Below are 22,940 nucleotides of genomic sequence, written 5' to 3' on the forward strand. Positions count from 1 at the left end.
AGACTGAACTTCGTTTTGGAACACAGCGTCTCTCTAAAGAACTCTAACGAATTCGGCCAATTTACCAGCTATTTTTAAAAAGCTTTACATGCTTGAACCTACCAGGTAAAATCAGAAAATGGACAGAAATATTTTTTGACTTAATAAACGTGTGTTTGGCTTCCATGAAATTCTGCTAATTCATCGCTTATTTTTAGAAGACTCGCGTCGTTGAACTTAACGGATAAAATTAAAAAACCAACAAAAATATACTTATCACGCTTTCCTGCTGTGATCCTCATACGATAAAGAAATAAATCACACATTCAGTGTGTTCCCAAAACGACGCTATGATTCAGCCAAGCTATCTCTCAATATAATTTCTTTCGAGGTGCTTTATCTCACGAAGGAGGAATAATGCTCTCGCTTCAAGAAGTTTACGACCGACAGATCCGAAGTGACTTGTTCCAACACTTACTTCGGCGCTACGTCAGAGTATCTGGAATAATGATGATAGTGGGACGTGCTCTGATGCGCTTCCGGGACTCTCTCTCGTTCGCTGTATCCACCTGCTGGACCATCGTAGCTTTCGTACTTTGCGTAAGGGTCTCTGCTGTGCGACACGTATTTCTTGTCGTGAACACTGCAAGGAAAATGAACGTTTCAGTAGAATAAATCACGGGTCTCCGGGGCACTCGTCATGCGAGTTAGAGAGTGTACTATTTTGCTAAGCTGTTTCTGCGTGTTACGTGTATCATTAATCTCCTAAGTAGCTTTGGTACACGAGACAAAGGGCTAGCTGCCACGCCACTAAACTCGTACATGTGTTCCTGTGTGTATGTATGTATGCGCGTGTGTGTGCGCGTATGTGTTTGTGTGTAAGAAAGAAAAATTCCATCTTCCACACGACTAGTTAAAAGCTCCGAAAAACGCGAGAGCGTTAGTATATTAAGATACATTAAATGTTTAACACCTTCTTGACTGATTCACATAATATATTAGGGATGATAAAATGTTGAATCACTGACTTACATGTTTGTTTAGTAGACTGCAGATGTATATGCAAATTGTATATACTTCAATGTTTGTACATGCTTAATAATGTACATGCTTATATGCAAATTTCATTTGTGAATGCAATTGTAAAGATGGAAGTCAAGCAGAGGATACCTTTGATATCCTTTGGATAAGTTTTATGTGTATATTTATAATATCTAATGCACTTTGAATGTTGTATCTTTCTGAATATTTCATATATTCGTACTCTGGATATTCTATATATGTATTTTTGCATGTCATAAGTAATCTGTGTATTTCTACATCTGTTAATTTTCCTATAAATGCACAAACATGTTCAGTTTACATATTACGTAATATAATACATGTGATACAAGAAAGTCGAGAAGGTATCAAAGTTCAAGTAGCAGATGATTAACTATATATTTTAAAGATTTTATACCTATGTAATTGAAACGATATTGTGGGATCTGCATTTAGTGTCATACTGCGTATAGATCACAGAATTTTGTTGTTTTAACAATTGAGAAACTTTCTGGAAAAAGGATCCACAAGAGGGAACAACGAATTGAGTAAATTGTATTACAAGTTTCAGTTCTAACGTTTTAACATTAGCAACGTTTAAATTAATAATTATAATGACCCTTAAAAAATTTTAAATGGATAGTAATTGAGTAGAAAGATCATTTGAAATATATATATTTATCACATATATATAGAACCGTTTTTTAGAAAGGTTCTAAATTTTCCTTTCCCCTCTACAATTAGTTTCTTCAAGGAAATAATTCTGATTCCACAATACGTTAGCTAGAGTGCTCGTCGTGTTAGAACTAATCATGCAGACAAAGGGTAAAATCGTTCTAATCAATCAAATCACTACACGATTTCCCCCGGTACACTGTGTCTTTCTGATCGCGAAATATCTTAAGTTGGGGCGTGAAGAGTAGTGGAACGTGAAATGAACAAATATATTGTGTTCACAGCGTTAATGAAGGATTCACGTGCTATACGATCAACATAATTCAACATGCGAGCAACTTGGCTGTTCTTGTTGTATACTTACTGAGTAAGGGGTATGTTATCCCTGTCTGCGTACGCGTCATACAAATATTCACTGGAACGGAGCGTGTTAGCGGTTAGATTCCAACAACCATTCCACACATTAGACAGCTACTTTTAATTTAATATGAACTACTGCATTGGTACAATGAAGAAAATTCGATCGTCTTATATAAATTTACAAATTAACATGGAAGTACGCGGGCTGAAAATCATAGTGATGTAAGATTTTGAGAATTCGTACTTAGTTATGTATTTCAAATTTTGAAAATATTATCCCATTAGTCTGACAATTACTCGATACGTTTTCACTGTTCGACAAAATATATATAATTTTTTATAATAATAAATGCAGATGGACTCACTTAAGTACATCACAGCGATTCTTAGCTCTTCGACGTATAAATTGAAATTATCGGCCTAAGAATCCATAAACTTCAAACTATTTATGTATTTAGTTAATTTGCAAGGTAAATCTAGACTTTTTTATGTAGGTAATTAGTCAGAAAAATATAGAACAATAAATTTAGAAATATATTGAAGATATCGGACGATCGAATAATTTTCACGAAGGACAGAGTTTTCGAGCCAAACATTATTATTCTCCTCTTTCGTGATACGTTCTTGCGAAAAGAAGACATGTACGATAAACGCGACAAAAATCAGAAAACGATTAGTTGATAGCTCACGGCACACCGAGATAGAATTGAGAATAAAGGCGGTGAGCTTACAAGGAATAACGCGTTCATCGATTTGAGAATTGGCGATGCAATTTTGAGACTCGCTAAACAAAGTGGTAGGATGATTCATGCCGAGTAGAAAATATCGATAAGAAAGATATCGCAAGCGCGAATATGTGCATGCTGAGGATAATATGGAAGCTCGATTAACTACCAGACTGAGACAGAAGGCTGTCAACACTTTCTACATAGAGGGTGCTCAGAATCTGCTGGCCAGAAATTAGCGAAGAAAATCATAGAAGCGATTGTTTTCAAGTGGATGTATTGTTGTTTCTAATTTTCCTAATATTTCTTCGGAATAATCAAGCCAATTGGTTATCCCTAAACTAAATTTTTGAACGAACTGCAATTTCTTCTGTTCCTTTTCGATTTAACGAATGATATGAAATAATCCCGATCTCACAACAAAGGACAGTTTGGGAATTTAAAATCGTCATGCACCGGATATCTAATTATATTTTGGAAACATTTAATAGCGTTGAATCTATCAATTGGGTTTGAACGATATAGAATGAGAGAAACTTACGCTTCGACTAGAGGTCCTGGATAGGGATCCGATTTTTGGTACAGCGCGCTCAGTTTCACGCAAAGTACTATGGTTGGGATGAAGAGAATTAGACACCAGCCCACACTCACCCAGAAACCATTCTGTGGATTACGAGTAGAAGTATGATACATTGTAATTTTTGCAATTTATAAGAATGATTATATACAGAAGAAAGTTGATCAATTGCTTACGAATGGATCTAGAACCCGGTTGCATCCTGCGACTAGCGTTGCATTATACGCGTTGGAGACTGGAGCACATCTTCCTACGTCCATCAGCGCGTGATGGATAACTAGCTCGAGGAAGTCGTCAACTTGACGAAGGAAAGCGTTTCCAAATTTGGTTGCCAGCTATAATAAAAAAAAAGCGAATTGTGACGCAGTTACTTTGAAATTACTATCTAAATATTCTGAAATATTTCCTACATTTGATTGTAACTTAAAAGATATAAATAAATAATTGTTCAGTTATACTGTGTACTTTCATTTCCTACACTATCACTGTGATTATTCTGAAAATGCTTAAGATTCTTAAGATGTCTACTTTTAACAAAGTAAAAAACTTTAGTATTTGATGATGGACAATATGTGATTATAAATTTAGAAGTCTATCCATCTTTTAATGAAAAATGCTTCAATACTTTCTCTTTCCATGAGCTTATTCTAAAGCTGAATGATATTCTTCCATATTTTTTCGCGGATATCCGTCAACTTTAATGTCTTTCCAAATATTGTTAGTAATTTTAATTGACGAAGAGATATTTAAAACCTACTTGTTGCACGTATTCTGGCCCGTCTTTATTTAAAAACTGCTGCGCCTTCGTCACTTCGTTAACCAGATTATGAATAGCTTCTGCCATCGAACTGTGGTTAAACTTTATCTTCTCCTCGAGTGTCACAGCCTTTGTAACCAACTGTTCGCTAAGCATTCCCATGGGTTTCACCAACTGGTCATGATAATATGCCAGATCCATTGCGTTTTTCTCCAAACTGACACGAATGTCCTCTTGCCCCTTGGGCAATTCAGCTGACACATCCAACAGTTGTTTCGCTAGATGTTCCAGGTTGATGTTCGTGATATTATCTGCGAGGATCTCCACATACTGATAGAACTTGATGTCACTGAGACCACTTTGCGCAAGATCGTTTAATTTCGACTTTGCACTATCCGTGAGGATCACCACACCAGGTGAGAGACTGATTTTGCGTCGTAATTGTTGGATTGTGTTGTTGATGTCGTAACGGCCAGCGTATTCGCGTAACGAGCCTATGTTGAAGATGTTGCCTACCTTCAGTACATTGTACAATGTTTCGTTTCGATGGCAGTGTCTGTCATGAAGAAACAATGGAACTGTTTTTTATCTTTGATAATGTGAGAGACGGGGAAATGCAAATAGCGGTTAATAAGCATCTTCGATCGTAGATAATCTTTTATAATCTTCATAATTTTTTAATAATTTTTTACTATACACTTACGTGATTATGTAGCTCATATTCACGTCAGCATTAGGATTCTGTGGATACAGTTTCTTTTTGATTTGTACAATTTCATCAACTAGGGCGAACATCCTATTATCCTGCGGATTCTTCAAAGGTTCACATACAGCTCTTTGAACAAGAACACCAATGACCATGTGTGCTACGGTTATCACCATTAGAACGCTCGTTAAGAGGAAAATTATCCAAACAGCCCTGGAAAAATTCCGCAAAATGTTACCGATATCTCGAATCACCAAATGATACAACAATTTTAGCAACGTTTTTAAAAGCTTACATCATAAGAAATCGTGCCCCAGATCCTTTGTTACAGCAATCGTCCCCATATCCATCAGGTCGCTTTCCGCAAATGCCACAGAAGAGACCGAAAGTCAGACACATTAAAACTGTTAGTAGAATTCCTGATATTCCAAGACCAAGATAGTATCTGGAAAAAATACACATGTTAGAAAGAGAGAGGGGGGGGGGAAATAAATAATCTATACCGAATATTTGAGTATTTTTCAGAGAGAAATATTCACATATTGGGATAAGATATAATAGAAATGTTCAAATACTCGAACAAAATAGAACAGAAATATGCAAATATTCGAGGAGGGCAGAAACGATTCGGACGAAATGTACAATACAAATAAAATGTTTTTCATTGTTTCTCACCTGTACGGTATATACTGATCCACGTGCTTCCATGCATGATCTACACCCTTCATGTCCTCGTTTATCTCAACACCTATCCTATCAAGGAGCACTGTCATATTCTTCGCCAAAGCATCCATATGTACGCTGACTCTTCTAATGCTCGCGCTCACGACAGGAATGGTCTGGTTCACAGCGTGTTGAATGTCTTTCTGAATCTTCAAGAACGACTCTTTGCCCTGGCTCACTTCCGACACGATGTTGCCTTTCATCAGCATCGTGATGTTGTTCAAAGCGGATGTGACGTTTGGCAACTGGAAAAAATCATGTACGATCGTTCGATATAAATGATCAAAATAAAAATAAGATTGTTCGTATCTATCGGAAAAAGAACGATTACGCCTGAGATGACACATTAAATGAGAACATTGTAGAACAGTCAGAGTATCGATATGGAGAGTGTCATGCTTGTGTCTATTTAAATGGCCAATCCCCAGGTATGTTAATGTTAACGGTATGTTAGAGAAAAAGAGAGAGAAAGAGAGAAAGAGAGAAAGAGAGTGTGTAACTGAAAAGTGCATTGAAATGTATCAAGTCTCTTAAAAGCTCTTTGTAGCAGACTGACGGAATGCATAAAGTGCTCAGCTGGAAACAAAGTACGTTTAAGATGTGTTCGACAGGTTTCAATTCAGAAAAACGTAGTAAGAGAAAACTCAGTGCAAAATAGGAAACGTTTCATTCCTTCTAGACATTTTCCGTGTGTGTTACACGCTTAATTAAATATGAGTTGTTTCTAAAAAATGTAAGTCTCCTTTCCTCGTGGCTAGGTTTAAAGTAAGGACAATAATTCGAAATCATTCTAGACGTCACACACTTAACAGAGGTTGTCAATTAACGATACACATATCGAACGTTTACACATAATCGAAAGTTGATCATGCTTTAGCTTATGACTTACAGACTGAAGCTATTTGGTGGTAAGCATGGAATCAGATAAGTTTACACAATAATTCTATTCGTAAACCAATGGCTGGACATCCATAAGATTAAGAAAACAAACTACGTCTGCTAGACCGCTAAATGTATAGTAACATCGCTCAGTTTTACTTTTACTAAAATTATTATTATATGAAAACAGAAAAATGATTGTCTAATTTCCATTGGTCTACTACTTGATTAGTACAGAAACACAAGCAAATCGGACAGGTTTATTAAGATTCATTTTCCTTCTTGTATAAAGTTACAGTATCAGCGAGACAAAAGATAAATAAATAAATAGGTAAATAAATAAATTAGAAAGTAAAAGACAAAAGAAAGTAGTGTATTACTATCGAATCGATGCAGAAATGATGTCACAACTTCTATCGCGGTTTAATGTGAATAAACCGAACGAGTAATAGTGGATTTTATAATAATCATCATACCTTCGGGAAGTATCGGTCCATGTACTGTATGCATGTAAAGGAAAAAGAAAATTAGATGCATGACGAACAATAACGATTGACGGACAGATGCAACAAAAGCGGAGAATACCTTGTCGAACTCCACTTGAACCGACATTTGATTCACTTTGTAATCATGCAGCACCTGTTTGCAATTTTGCGTCTTGCAAGCCGCGAGCGTGTGAAGGAGATTGTTTTTAACACCTCGTACAACTGGAACGAATACAAAGTTTGCTAAGATATCGTTCTATTAAAATATTCACACCTTTGTTAAGTATTGAAACGCTTATAGGGAAACAAGGGCAGATCTGACCATATTAATAGGAAATTATTAAAATCTTTGAGAATTGTCGATTCATTTGGAAGTTTAGATTCTATAGAATTTCATATGATCCGAATAAATTACCCGGGAAGTATTGAAATATTTAGAATTTGGAAGTTTAAACCGTAAAGAATTCACATGTTCGCTATGCTAATAATAATTCCATCAATTATATAATGTAATAAATTTCTTTAATTATGTCTACTGTATATCGCGATTGTGATTGATTTAGTTAATTTTGATATTCGTATTATTAAATTTTCTACGATATTTGTATTAATATTGTAATTGGTAAGATATCTGTTGTGTCTATGATATTTATAACGTGTTATATTTCTTCTACTATAATCTATCATATTTTATATATTGTTATTTAAACGCACGTTGCAAATGATTATAAACTTGGCTATTTCGTTCATCTTCAATTCTTACAATTCCAATTTAAATTCGTTATCTTGTACAAATACAATTTGGATCAATCATCATGTTTTAAACGAGGTCAACAGATATTTTAATATTTATAAATAGGATTGTACGATTGTAATTGAAGTACTCGGGATATTATCGATATCCCAACGATTAGATAAAGATAAAAAAAAACGTCCGGTATCAAGATTACAATTTTTGAATAAAAATTTCTGAAAAGTCATTATTCAGATAAGAATCGAGGAAACTTCTCACATCAAGAAAATAAACAATATCTCAAGTAATAATTCCCTAGAACGGTAAGGTCATTAAATAAAAATCGAGAAGATTTCTGGCACCAAAAACATATAAATGAAATTTCCAACACGAATTTCCTAGAATACTACAAAAAATTAAATATCAACAATAGAATTCTCTATTGAGATTTCTCTAATATCTATGATATCAGAGGAATCCGTACCGATGTCCAGTTGACTAGCGTTGGTCCTTAGATCGCGGGTGATGGTCTGCATGATCTTCAGGTCCTCTTTAATGGACTCCAGGCCAGCGACAATGTCGCTTAGATTAGTCAACGAGACCGCGTGGGAGTATTCAGCGAGTTGTTCAGTGACGATTCTACCGCTGGCCTGAAGGATGTTGTTCAGATTAATTTCCAGCTCGTCGAAATTAGTCTTGAGAAGATTATCGATCGCCTCCTTTGTGTTGCTCAGATACAGCTTCACGTCTTTCAGGCTGATTTTCACATTGTTAGGAAACTCCTTGGTCCCATCCTGCATGTACTCGTTTGTTACAAAGGCGCAAACCACGCCAAACCTGAAAGTTACATCGAACCGTGGCTTCGTCGTGTTGTCTTTTATCGAGGGAATAAACAAATTGGAAAGCTCTCTCGATTGGGTTCGCTTCCATTACTCTTGATTGGATGTATTTATCTTTTTGTCGATACATTATTTATTGATACGGATATTCCTTTGAACATTCCTTTGAAATGCATATTGGCCAAATATAAAAGGAAATAAGTATATATATCAGTTTATTTTAAATTTGTAAATTGGAGAGGGATTAATGAGAGGAAATATCGTTCGACTATTTATTTGGGTCAATGATTAACTGAAAACTCGAGAGTAATCCTCATTATCGAAAATCCATTTAACTTATTTAATGTTTGTTACCGTGTAATGCGATATTATTTGAAAATGGGGAGTAATTGAAATTAAATCGTGGATATTCGTGGAAATCCATATTTTTACTAAGGTTTATTTCATCCATTAAGTATCGTGAAGATTATATCTTGAATATTTTTACGTGTAGAAACTTTTTCTGAATATATAGTCTGATTAAAATAAATCGTAAGAAAAGGAAGTACTTACAGAATAATAGTAGCGACCGCAATGAGCACCATGCTCAGCATCACTTTCCTACAATGATCGTGTTTCTTGTCAAAGGGTTGACTTCTGGCGCCACAATGACCAGCACACCTGCAGCAACAGAAGAACAAGCCTACGCAGGGTAAAATCGCAGCCAGGAGAAGTCCAACGAACGTTAGGCCAGCCAGTCCACCGTAATGTGTCGCGATTATTTTCCATTGGGCCAAAGAATACTGGAACGTTGGTACACCATCCACAACAGTGAACATTCCTGCAACAAAGGAAGATCATTGTCACGTTGGTAGAGCTAAATATCTAGCAATAGCAGATTTTGTTCTAAAACCTCTTATTTTAATTTGTTTCAAAACATCACATATAATAATTTTTTATAAAGAAGATCATTAGACCGAGTATTCATTTCTGCAATTTCTTATTTTTATAAATACAGTTGGAGAAATGGAAACTCAGCTGGAAATTTGTTCCACCCACTAAACCATCGTAACGACCGCTTTATTTTTGGTATTCTGTATAAATACTTTTAGGGAAGGAAAATTGAAGTACAGAGAGTAACAAGTAGAGTTATTGTTACTTAACGATTAAAAATATTTTTAAAGTTGTTATTTCTAATTATTTAAAAGTTTAGAATTTCAAAGACTGATGACTTTAACAGAGAATCTTAAAATTTATATGTCGATAGTGGATAAGGTAGAAGACACGAATTTGTTTCGAAAAAGGCTGAATGTCAGCTACAAGAATATGTAATAAAAAAATTTTTAAATGTCACCTGTACAGGATATTTTAAGATCATAGCGAGATCAAAAAAAGAAAAAAAGGCACGGTATGCCCTTTCGATGCCGTACGATTTCTGTCGCAAATATATTTTTTCTATCATCTCAAATAACAGAGTAATCAGGCATAGCAGAGTTAAATAGGACACCCGGTTATATACCTAAAATTATTTTTTACACGAAGATCATTGCACATTATGCTAGTTTAAAAATAGCGCGTCATTGACGAAGAAAAAAAAAAAGAAAAGGTGAAGCACGGAAGGAGCGAACAATCGGTGAAAGGGAAGAGAAGAGGAGCAGGAGGAGCAGCGGAGAACAGACATTAAAGAGCATATTTTCCATCTGCAACCCCGATACCGCTTTTTAGGGCGAGAACAACGGAGAAAACGAGGACACGGTCGGATGTAGGACGTAGGTCAGGAAGGGTTGCCAGGTCGAAGGGTGAACGTAATGAGAACGGAGGGAGGGAAATTTATTTCCTAGTTACTCCTGGGAAAAATGGATCAAACGTCGATGACCGGTCGGCGATGGATTAAGACCCGTGGACCGCTGCATTGATTTTCCGATGCGCCATGCGGTAGACATTCTACAGGACACACATGACCGTCAAGGTTATCCTGCGCAACACGCATTCGTCAAACGATTAGTATAACCGTTCGAAAGAAATCCATGTATCCCTAGAAGCTTAGCTTTTGTTAATAAAAAATCTGTCTCTTTGTTTCTCTAAGCTTGTCTTTAAAAAATCAATTTCGAATGAAAGGGGAAACTTGTGAATTTTGTGGAATGTAGCTTTATTTTACTATTTTTTATCTATTCGATTTAGCATTTCATATCTCGTGTATTTGTCCGTATATTTTCAGATTGGTTTCAAATACTATCGATATATAATCACGATAGTCGCATCTCGTTACGATGCTAGCGAAATTTAAAAATGTTTCATATAAGTAAATACAGTAAATTCGTGAAAAGATTCCGCAAGTGGATATTCTAGAAATGTGTTTCTGCGAGTTTGAAATATTTTCAAATTTTGAAGAAAGACGAGGAATAGGAAGAAAATTTTCCACGACACAATTGACAAGCATCTTGGCGAATGTTTATGTAATTACAGGAAACTTGAAGCTGCACATATGAAGAGAATGCATATTATTACATAAAAACATATAAAATATTCCAAATAAAGCGGTCATTATGATATGTTCACTGAGTGAAATAAATTTCTATTTTTATTTTCATTTCTCCAGTTGCATTCGTAAAAATAAGAAAGATAATCTGCCACGAATGCAATCGTCCAGTTACTACGACATGTCGCCTTGAACGACATGTACTGTTAGAATCGAATGCACGGCATGGTCAGGTTAAACCGTTTCATGCAGCTTTTGCGGAGACTACGACCGCAATAAATCCACCGGTGCACATGAATTCGCGTGATTCCTCGATATGCCAAGCGGCAGCTTGCACCAGTAACTTTGCGATGCACTACGTTTAGAAACTAGTACCGACGTATTGATAAGGGTTCCTTTTGCATACGAATTGTTCCTGGCGTTTTACTAGCCGATTACCTCGAATCTCCATACCAAATATAAATCTTCGTTTCACTTTTTCTATTTCCCACCAACGAAATTAATATTGTAAAATATTATGTACAGCACACACACACACACACACACACACACATAGCGAATAAATATAAAGTCAACTCTATTCTTAGATTTTTATATCATTATATTTGTATATTTTAGATTTTTCGTAATATTGAAACAAAAGTTGACGAAATGGTTTATGCAATTTCATATTATAGAACAAAACCGAAGATACAAGGAACAAGAATGTTCCTCTTTCAAAGTGTGGAAAAAATTAAATTTCCTCTGAAAAATAGATTCTTGGATTTTCCTTTATCTTTGATTACATCTGTCAGGTATACTATACACAAACTTATGTGAAGCTTCGTGTTGAATATCCGCCCACACGGATTTTATCCTTTTTTTAGATTCAACGATATTTTCTGTAGCTGGCTTCTCTCGATCCGTGAAGCATTTTTTGCTAGAATTCCCCACGGATTCTCGTTTGGGCTCAGATTAGGACTTAATGCTGGCCATGGTAGTGGTTTTATTCCGAAATCTTGAAACTACATATTTATCGTAGCAGCTAGATGAATAGGAGCATTGTCTTGTTGAAAAATTATCTTTTTGATTCCTAGTTCAGATATGAAAGGCAATAATTCGCCGTGTAACATGTCCCTAACAACGACGACGGATATGCTTAAAGTATCATGTCAATTAAAACGATATTATTATATTATATCATACTATTATTATCTATATTTTATAATATTTATATGTTACTATGTTAAATTGAATTTCCTGTATTATTCATACGCTCGTATGGACACTGTATTCGCAAAAATATGAATTTATATAAAACTCGGCAGCCTAGTAAAACGTTAATAATACTCGTATCTAACATTTTATATATTTTATTTGCGATGAAATTAAAAATAAAAAAAACAGCTACAGCTCTGTATTATTTGCACGTGTGATGCACTGTGGGAATAAAAAATTTGGTATTTTATTCGAAGAAATATTATCCCTGCGATATAGTAACAATATCGATACAGGAGAGTAATGTTTAAATATCTTGAAAAGTGGGGCATTTTGTCAGATCGAAACGAGCCATGTAATTCGTGGCTCGAGCAGCAGTTCATCCATTTTTTCATTCTGCGGCTAGTTGATTTTAATTTACAGAGTCGAACTCGAAGCTTAATCGGTCGCAACGAAATATTTTCCACTGCGGTGCATCCAATCGGAGAAATTTATCCAAAAGAATTATTCAACTGGAAAAAAATAAACACAGTTACACTCGTTGCGAGCTTCCATCCCAATATTTAAACGCTAAATAAAATTAACCGGGCCGTAAAAGATTAAACAAAATTTTTTCCTAAAATCCCTACAGCGATGCAAAAAAGTATACTTCTCTTCGTGTTACCATAGCTAGAAAAATATACATAGTAGTGATTGCAGTGTTCTGCCTTTTTATCGATGAGAAGTCATTAAAATGCGAACACTAATATTCGTATTTTTTCCGTTTTTCCTCATGTTAACTATACTTTGTATTTTCTCAACAATAACAATGAGAATGATCTGCTTTCTACTTCCACTGTATGGTAGAGAATTATCCTGCATCAAAGGCCAAATAGAACCAATTGTGAGCTATCTACCAATATATCCACCAATCGAATTATTTCTGAAAATTTTTTCACATCCTGTTAATGATGTCGAGAAGCTCAAAGTTACCGAGGAATAGTATTTTCTATGATGATATATCATACATGATAATTAACATAATCGTACATGAAAAAGCCCTGAACGTATGCAAATGTCTTTTTATTTCTTTATCTGTCGTAACGTAAAGAGAAGTTGCGAAAAATTGTTCACACCGCCGTAGATATTTTGCGACAAACTTTTGATTAATTTTTTACGGTTCTGTTAATCCTATTTAGCGAACAAATGTTGGAATGAAAGCTTGCAACCACTGTAACTACGTGTTCGCTTTTTCCTGGTTGAATAATTCTTTTGGTTAAATTATCCATACATCTTTTATACGTATTTTTCACGATGATTTTCATCTACGAAAATTGAAAAACCTCGGTTAGATTGTTTCAACGTCTGACGGAAAAGAGATTCAGTGGTGAACAGGGCAATTTAGTGGAGGTCAGTGCGAACCAATTCTACGAATTGTGGGACAGAGAGTTAGTCAGTGATAGTGAGTGATAATAGCGCGAGCAGTAAGAGCGTCGTTAACGCTTTTATATGCGAGTTTGTATCAGGGGAACGCAGGGAAGTGCTTGTGCTTGCAATCGTTCCTGGGGGAATAGTCGACGATGTGTGTTTCCGTTGAAAGTTTGCGACGTGTAAAACCATCATAAATGAACGCATTTTTAAACATTAAGAAACTTACAGCAATTAGTATTCTCTTTTTTCTTTGTTAATTCCTAAATAGAGTTCATGGTATTTTGATAAGGATCTTTTACAAAGTGAATTTCATTGAGTGAAGTATCTGGCGATAAATATTTAAAAAATGTGTGAAATTATAAAATTTAGAACATTTATGCCCCGAGCAGAGTTTAATATCTATCGATAAATACAAGATTTTTTGTAAAGAAAATTTCACTGAAACAAATACATCTTGTGATAGGTTTTTTAAAAATCTAAATGAAAAATTACAAAACTAATATTTGTTTTCCAGGATTTATTCCTTTATTTCCTAACATTATATATTCAGCAAATAATTTTTTGCGCATTACCAAATAGTTCCTCAATATTTCTAAAAAAATTCTTTGAATAGTATCACTTTTGAAATGCATGTCTGGTATTTGTAACAATGTACCTGTATGATCTAAAACATAAAATAAAATAAAATTCCTTCCAGTTTTCAAACAAATGTAACGAGTAAGTGTCTTGACTCAGCTTTGTTTATGGGCAACATTGCACATCCACTTCTGAAGTCTATTTTTCTACGTTCCTCCACAAATACTTCCTTTTCTACACGATTCGCGAGATAGAAATACCAAAATTCATCTCTTAAGACATAAAGAATGGATTCCTTTAATATTTCTCATCCTTCCTTGCGTAAAGGAAAAGTTGTACGAAAGCGGTGTTTATTCACGACACGTTTTAGCTACTTTTCCCTTCGCGTGTTTTGGCTGTGTTACCGGTATCGCCGTAACTTCCAAGATAGTGGACATTTGTATCGCCTGTGGATCCTTTTCATACTTTTGCTGTCCGCTATCCACCAACTTTCGAAAAACCCGAGCTGTTTGATAAATTAGTACGTCTCTCGAAGGCTCCTGTGTAATCTGTTAAGTAAAACCGCATTGAAATCCTCTTCACTGGCGAAAGGAAGCAGAGTGAATTTAAAGGAAGTCCAGTTTCCATCGCAAGACGCTTGCTTCGACGAAATCCACTTCGCATAAAATTTTTAATTTATCGACACATCTTAAACTCAGCGAATTAAGAAGAAACGAAGATAAAAGAAAAATACTATTTGCCGTAAATTTGTACAAATGTTTCCTTCGTTGATTATTTCGAAATAAAGAGGAACACGAAGAAAAAAGGGAAAACAGAGGAAAAACAGAAAATTCTAATAGACAGCTCAGTTACACCGAGCTATGATACTTTTGAAACACTTGATTTATAATAATAACTAGAAAAACATTTGAAAAATTGCAAAATAATAACCAGAAGATAAAAGCTGTGGAAAAAGATTAAATTGTTTTTTGTTTTCATGCTTATGGTTGGTAATGTAGATGTTATAAAAGATCACGATAGGAACCTACGATAGGGTATTAGCATAATCACGGTGGAGGTCAATGACTGGGAAATCGATCGAAACCCTGGACGACAGTGAGTCTGTTGCACCGGTGCAACGAGCGTTCACCTGACTGTAATGCCCTTCCTTAATTATTCAAAGGATTTTCCAACCGCAGTTCTTTGACCCACCTTCTTTATTATTCACTACAATAGATTTTTATATTAATCATTTGCCAATTATATACACGAGGGATATTTTTATATTGGAAAAACAACGAGGAAGATTAAAATTAGCGAAATGAAATTCTTGCGATAAACAAGAATTTGCTCTCCTTCAATAACGATGGATTATCGATTTTATATCAATCAAATACTAATTATGTGTACGAAGGATATTTATAAATTAAGATAATGACGAATAAGGTTAAAATTACACGATTAAGATTTCTATAATAAACGATGAATTCGTTTTACAATTAGACTACTAAAAAAATATTTATTTCGACAACTCCAAATCTGGTAATGATGAAATATATTAACGTTTGAATTTGATATTTTTGTTTGAGAAATCGGAAAAATGTTCGATTGTTTGTGGTTGATAATTTTTATTTGTCATTTCTCGTGTACTTAATACCATTACACGATGCCGTAACCATGGCTTTGTAACACGAGAAAACCTCGACCTCCGTGCTCAGTCGATTTCCGGTTCACAACGATGCACGAGGACTAACCAGCAACGTTAGCGGAAGATCAGCTTTCTGATGAAACGCTTGAACACGTAAACGACGAAGATAATCTAATTAAGAAATCTAATTCAAATATCTAATCAAAGTATTCCTCGCATTTTAATAATCAACTTATCTTCTTTATCTTGACGAAAGTTTCGAAAGCGAAACTTCTTATCTTGAATATTTACTTTTTATCTTAAAATCAACGCAAGTAGATTAAATTAATTATAACTAGAGCGAGGAATTGTATGTAAAACGATTTTCCATCTAGGTTCTATTTTCTTAATTACGTTCTGAAACATAATTTGCATAAAATTCTGCGAGCTAATCTTAACGCGCGCTGTTTAAATAATAAACATTGATAGATAATAACCTGGATTTCGAATGAATTCGTTTATTTTCAACTTAATTTTGTTAAATTGATATTTCAGTGTTAGATGAAATTGATATTTTACGAACATTGATACTGTGGAGCTTATCCGAGTAGCCTAATATCTGAAACGTAATAATTTACAAAAATTGATAGTTTAAAATAAAGTGCATGGTATGTTTGGTCGTCCACGCGCATCCTTTTTTTCAAATATCATTGGAAATTCTATTCTAAGATCATGGCACGAACAGTTTTGAAAGAAAGATTTTCGATGAAATAGAAAAAGATAACACACTGTTGTATTAATCTATGTTTTGGTAGCTGAAGTTCTACCGTACCAAGAAAACGATTGAGGTATGAAGGTTTCCAGTACAATTAAGAGTCAAGGCTGTTTCACAGTGTATTAAAGAAGCAACGAAAAACAAGGGGAAACGGTTTTAAATCCGCCCAACCGAGTCGCTTTTCACGTTATTATCCGAACCTTCCTTCCTGTAATCCCAAAGGAGGCGATCGCTATTACTGTAATGAAGAAATCCATTAACTTTCAGTACGGTAAATATTGGTACAGCATGTATTTTCATCGAATATTTCCACTTGGTTGCTCGTTGATACGCGATGTTATCGATTTATTAGCTCATCGCAAACTTACAAAGAATTATACACCGGCTATCGAAAGTATTTGAACACTTACCATAGGAAACTTTTATGTTCTGTGAGAAACATTTTGAATCTCACTAGCACTGTCGTGATTATGTTGCGAAAATAAAATAAAAAAAAAAAACACGTAAAATAAAGGAATAAAAAGTATTATGGCATGTAGACCTTTATGAATATATCATGTCTCTTATACTAAACATTTTCAAGTTTCATCAGCATCATAACGAAATACACTTGTTATGATTATGTTGGTATAATATGAAACGAATCTGAAAATGTATATAAAAATTATGAAATTTTTAATAGACAAATATTACTAATATATGTAATAAAAAATGAAAATACAGCATGAATAATTATCTAGAACATATAATGAATGTTAAACGTGATTCCACTGAATATTACGTTTATTAATGTAATTTTCAATAGAAAATCAGAAAATTTCATCAGTGATAAAGAGCACACGCAGGAGCATATAAAAAAATGTTAAACTCAGAATTTGAGTTCCCGCGAAACCTTTATATACCTTCATACATTTTATAAACTTTCCGATTTGTTTTAAACTGTACCAAGATAATCATGTTACTCGAGTCTCCCAGTATAATTTCAAAATGTACCATACAACGCACTTGGTATATTTGTAAAATGTTTCTACAAGTGTTCCAACACTTTTTTCAGTCACTGTGTACTTAATCCAGAAACTAAATAAAAAACAAGTCTGGTGATATAAAAATTGCTGCTTCAATTACTTTTTCATTTAACGATAGCGTTTTTCATTTACAGACAAGAAATTCGATATACCAGGGTAACGAAATACCTTTGTGATAAATTACGAGGGACGGCAGTGAAGAAAAAAGTCCATTGAAGAGGATCCACATGATTTGTAACTCGAGTTCGCGTCGTTCTTTTCCCTTTGCTTCGTTTTTCCAAGGTCCGCTAGACACACATCTCATTATTTTCGAGGACAAAGTGGTTCGCGCTTTCCTCCCTGACTAAAAACCCCAAGACACTTCCGCTTCTAGTCTTGTCACGCAGCTTTCGCCCCCTTTTCGTTTTGTTTTTCCGCGGCGCGCCTTCGTTTGTGAAACAAGACTATTCAACGTGCAAACGGGTGCTCGAGTCGTTAGGAGAAATCTTTATCGACGTTGCGATTAAAGTAAATCGCCGCTTAATTTCTTGCAAATTATTCTTCTCGCGACTCGCGATTAAGCGACATTATCGATCGATGAATGTCGAATAAATCGAAAGGAAGCTTTAAGATGTACGCTTTTAGGGAAGGCGTGAACAAATGGAGAAGATGAGAAATCGGAGATAATTAGTGGAACAATCGATACATTTGCAATTCATCATTTTTTGTTAGAACTGCAATCTTTCTCCCGAACTTTCGTTTCGAGTATTTTAAACAATCGTGGAAATGTGAAGATGTTGCAATAATTCGTAGCAGAAATCGAAATACAGTGGTTCTCAATCTACGAGAGACAGCAGTACTTTTTTACGAAACATTTTTACACTTTTTTTCAAAGGTATAATTCTTCTCAACTTAGCTTAGATTAAAATTTACCAAAAAGGATGGATTAAATATTTGCAAAAATTTTTAGACGACGAAAGCTCTTTCGGTCGCTCGAACAGGTTTGAAAAAATTAATTCGTTTCATAACGCTAGCCTGGTCCAACTTCTTTGGCAAATTTTGAGCATCAAATTGCGAAATTCTAATGATTTTTTAAATATACTTAATAAACTTAAAAGGTAATAAAAAATAGTTAAAAAAAGACGAACGATTGCCTTCTTAATGAAATGATAAAAAGCAAATTAGTTTCTCATGTTCTGTCAATAAATTTCTATCATTTTGTAGATAAAGTAAATGTGTTAGCTGACGATGTTCGAAATTCCATGTTGTTTCGGTTGTTGAATACACGGCAAGGTTTGAGGCGAGACTGACATGTTACGAAGAGGTCTGGTCCAAGCTTCCGGTATATTGTCCGAAAAGGAAACGTGATCCTAGGACGTGGAGGAACGTTCGAGTAGTCGGTGAGTTGTGACAAGTTTAAATGAAAAGAAAAGCAACGGAAAAAAGTAAAGAAAGGAAGCTATAAACTCAGGAGTCTATTCTTCCTTGTAATTAATTATTTTTAGCGTTTCTTTTTTTAATCGTGGATATAAAGAGATTGAATTGGAGAACGAGACAAAGGCAATGGTTTTCTGTTACACGATCAGGGAAGCGTGATGCGTATAGGAAAAAAAGGGGTGTACTTGTATCAAGGAAGCCAATAAAGCTCCAGGTGAAGTGCTACAAGTATTGCATAACGCTGTAAGACGATAAATCCAAGTTTAGAATTGTCTAATGTTATCTGTCATCTAGCAGACCATGTGGAAAAGCATTCTTTTACCATTCTCTTATGCGATAACGAAATACAACGTGTCTGCGTATTTCAGAGACATGATTTCTCGCTACCTTCCAACGTAAATGCGTGTATCTATAGAATCACAAACGTTCGATCGAATATAACTTTGCGTATTTATAGAACTTCAAATGGCAGTTGATATTAGATTTATGCAGATTCTGAACGGCGAGGTGATGGAAAAGCAATCTCAGATATTCCGAAGATGACGCGTTTTAAGGAGAATCGCAGTTCTTGAAAAATTGTAGGTTTTGAAAGCTCGACATTTCGCAGCTTGTAAACGCGAAACCTCGAGGTTTCGTAGATTCGAAAGCTTGGAATTTTGGATATTTTAAGATTCGGAAGGTTCGAAAGTTCTTAATCAGACGACTTGTCAGGGAGTCAGGAAATTTCAAATTCCGAAACTTTGCAAACCGCACGATTCTACGATAAGATTTAAACGTTTGGAGATTTAAAAATCTGACAGCTTGAAAATTCAAGTGTTTGCGAATTCGACAGCTCGAGGATAAAAATTTTGCAATTTACGCGACCGCAATGCGTACATCGCGAATTCCACCTAACCATTCTCCTTCTAACGTCCAAATAAGGAATGAAAAATGGTCTTACACGTGGAAAGGCGAATAATTTAGGGAGGCAGTTATGCAGATAGGAAGGGCAGGCGATATTACGGTACCTAACACGTAACGCGGTTATAAGTCAGAGTCTCGGAACGAGGCCTAATAGTGGAATACGGCTTTCTCCGGTTGGAACGAGGTAAAATCACCGCGAGGCCATTCCGGTAATCGCGGCCGTCCACCACTGTCCTTCGTCTAGGAATATGTAAGCGCTTAGAAAGTCATTAACGCTTCCCACGCGGCTCCGCTGCTTGCACAATGCGCCATAGACTCGTATTTATCGATGAATGTAACGAGATACGAATGCAACATAATGCAAGAAATAAACATGCAACGCCAATCATCGAGCATATATTCGAAAGTTTTGCCCGGCAAACAGATTACGTGTGCTTTTTCATTCATGCTGTTACGTAGGTAAATCATTCAGAGGCAACGAAGCAACTGGTCAAATTCAAAACTGGAAAACGGAGAAAAGCGATCACACTTTACAATTTCTATCTTTCAAAATTTGTCTCCGAATTTACTATTACTGATACCGTGTGCTTCTCTTTTCTCTGTTTGTTTGTCGATGAATAAAAGAGCGAGTCACTTATTTCCTGAAAATCGAACGTTAATCACGTTGGTGCTCGATGAAATCGCGAAAGTGATCAAAAGTGGCGTTGAATCGTTTCAACTTCTGAGAAGCTGGTACAGTGAGTCATACAAGTAACGATGTAGATATTTGATTTCCTTTCGGAATTCTTTTTGTATGGAAGTTTCGTAGATCGAGACAGACGTAATATTTAACGCGATTAGTAAGAGAAACGTGGATCAAGGATGTAACGACGAGAAGTAACGGGACTGATTTCAACCTCGACAAGTTTCATTGGAATGACGTGTATTTAAGGAAAAAGATAATCTGGAAGGAATATCGTACTGTGTCTTGTGAGTTAGAAATAAATAATGTTTGAAAGGATGAAAGAATAAAGAACTGAATCGTTTTTTAACTCAACAAAAAAAAAAAAGAAGAAAACTGGAATTGCAGCAAAACATTTTCTCTTTCGTTTTCTATTATTGCTCATTTAGGGCAGTTGTATTTCACAATATCAAATTTTGAATTTAACTCTTTTTCGTATGCTCCTATGTGCACTTTTTATCACTGACTATGTCAGTATTAATTTAAATAAAAATTTCTCGTGCTTCACAGTAGTTACAAGAAATCGAGGTACTACGAACTTTTACAGTTTATTAGACTGTAAAAATGAAAAGTTCGCTGTACACCTCAATTTTCTATAATTATTGTAAAACTCAGGAAATTTTAATTCAAATTAGTACTGGCATAGTGAGTGATAACGGGCAGTGTTATATATTACTAAAAATTATAAGGAAAAAGTTGAACATGATGCAGAATAGAGAGAATAATGACATGTTTTATTCATAATAACATGTTTATGATATAATATTTATGAGAAAATATGAAGTTGTGACGTTATATATGGAAAAATAAATTTTCGTTCCCTGAGAAATGCAAAGCTTCTGTTTCTAATTTACAAAATCTTCGTGGCCTAGAATCTGGTCAACCTTTTTTTTTTTAAATTCTTTTTGAAACGAAAATTTGGAACGATTTCTTGCATCGATGACTTTAAATTAATATATTCAGTTGCCATAGTTGCTTCCTTCTTCTTTTTATTGAAATTCACGAAACATACAAGTCCACGTATATGTGCATGTATGTTCTTTATTCAAGGTTTCTATTCTACCCTTACTTTCTCAATCTCTTTGAAGTTCGCATTAGAAAATTGCACTCGCTCGTTAAAACTTGGTAACTACGAAAGTGGGTAACTAACAAATACTAAGGTTTGGTAAAAATAAGAACGAAGTCAGAGAAAAAAGTTAGAGAACAAAGTAAAAATTTATGAGACAGCCTAATATTCGAAATCCTGAAAATTTTTCGTTTATATATTCTTTATTTCACTTTGCATATTGCTTATTTAAAGTTCCAGTTACCATTTTTCTCTTACTTTCTCGATCTCTTCGAAGCTTGCATGAAAAAGTTGCAACTTGCTTACTAAAACTTGAACACTACAAAAATTAAGTTTGGTTCGAAAATTAAGAAGAAAGTTAGAATTTGTGAAGCGACTTGATACTTGAAACGTGGAAAATCTCTCGTTTCCATCTCTCTTACAAAATTAATCGCGCTTCTATCTATCGATCACATTAAATATGAAAAATTACTTAAAAAGAATTTCCAAAAGGATTGGCTGAGATCTGCAACGACCAGAGGAAACTATCAGATATCGGACGTCGCAAAAGACTGCGACTTATATCCAGATGAACGATAATTTCCATAGGTTACGACATCGAGACCAGATGAGAAAACCTACGCGCGGAATGAAAGTAACCGAGAAGTCCGCAAAACACAGGACAGAAAGTATCTCTCCTTCGTGGAACAAAACCGCAGCCAGAGTTGCGAGAACGTTATTCTACCGGAAGCTGGGGGTTCCCCTAACACCTAGACAAAACGAAAGGGAACAGACCAGGGAGAGAAAAAATGGAGGGAGACGAACAAACACCGGTTCAGTGGACTCGACGATGAAAGAAGACGATGAGATCACCTGCGAGAGCACGGATGAATCAGCGACTCGTGTACCTAGTGATGGGACTGAATTGATGATACTCAAACAATTTGATATGCTACAGTGACTCACGAAAGTATTTGGACACATTGTTATAGAAGACTTTTGTGTATGTGTTGTATGTGTTATGTAAAACATTTTCAAAATTCACTATCATCGCAATGGTATACACTCGAGCGATCATGATTACGCTGTTTATAAAGCTTGAAACAAATATGAAAATATATATATATATAGAAGATATGAAATATTTACTGCTAACGTATATATGGATAATTGACTGTTTTAAATACATTATTGATTTTGGAGATTACGGAGTATACATTGTCAAATTTAATTTGAGATTTATCAATGTTAATCATGATTGTCGAGTCTCGTTGTAATGACAGTGCAATTTCAAAATGTTTCGTATCACACTCATATATGACATATTCA

General features: G+C 35.0%; 1 protein-coding gene across 7 annotated transcripts in view; it reads right to left on the reverse strand.

The window, feature by feature from the left end:
* LOC117155540 (prominin-1-A) overlaps positions 1-22,940 on the reverse strand; it is a 71,379-nt gene that overhangs the window by 7,836 nt on the left and 40,603 nt on the right. For 3 of the 7 annotated variants that reach the window (XR_013059824.1, XM_033331614.2, XM_033331608.2), the window contains exons 2-13: positions 9,032-9,299; positions 8,125-8,477; positions 7,008-7,129; positions 6,899-6,922; positions 5,496-5,788; positions 5,116-5,265; positions 4,818-5,033; positions 4,115-4,670; positions 3,534-3,692; positions 3,322-3,443; positions 2,060-2,110; positions 458-622 (exon numbers count right to left, since the gene is read on the reverse strand). Coding sequence is in view for 6 of the 7 variants with exons in the window: in XM_033331614.2 (XP_033187505.2) it covers positions 458-622; positions 2,060-2,110; positions 3,322-3,443; positions 3,534-3,692; positions 4,115-4,670; positions 4,818-5,033; positions 5,116-5,265; positions 5,496-5,788; positions 6,899-6,922; positions 7,008-7,129; positions 8,125-8,477; positions 9,032-9,299 (2,479 nt within the window). In the remaining variant the exon portion in view is untranslated. The remainder of the gene's footprint in view (positions 1-457; positions 623-2,059; positions 2,111-3,321; positions 3,444-3,533; positions 3,693-4,114; positions 4,671-4,817; positions 5,034-5,115; positions 5,266-5,495; positions 5,789-6,898; positions 6,923-7,007; positions 7,130-8,124; positions 8,478-9,031; positions 9,300-22,940) is intronic. The other 4 variants (XM_076623545.1, XM_076623546.1, XM_033331611.2 and 1 more) reach the window with 3 other exon arrangements.

The sequence above is a fragment of the Bombus vancouverensis genome, chromosome 12 (assembly GCF_051014615.1).
Source record: "Bombus vancouverensis nearcticus chromosome 12, iyBomVanc1_principal, whole genome shotgun sequence".
In the NCBI taxonomy this organism is placed as follows: Eukaryota; Metazoa; Arthropoda; class Insecta; order Hymenoptera; family Apidae; genus Bombus; species Bombus vancouverensis.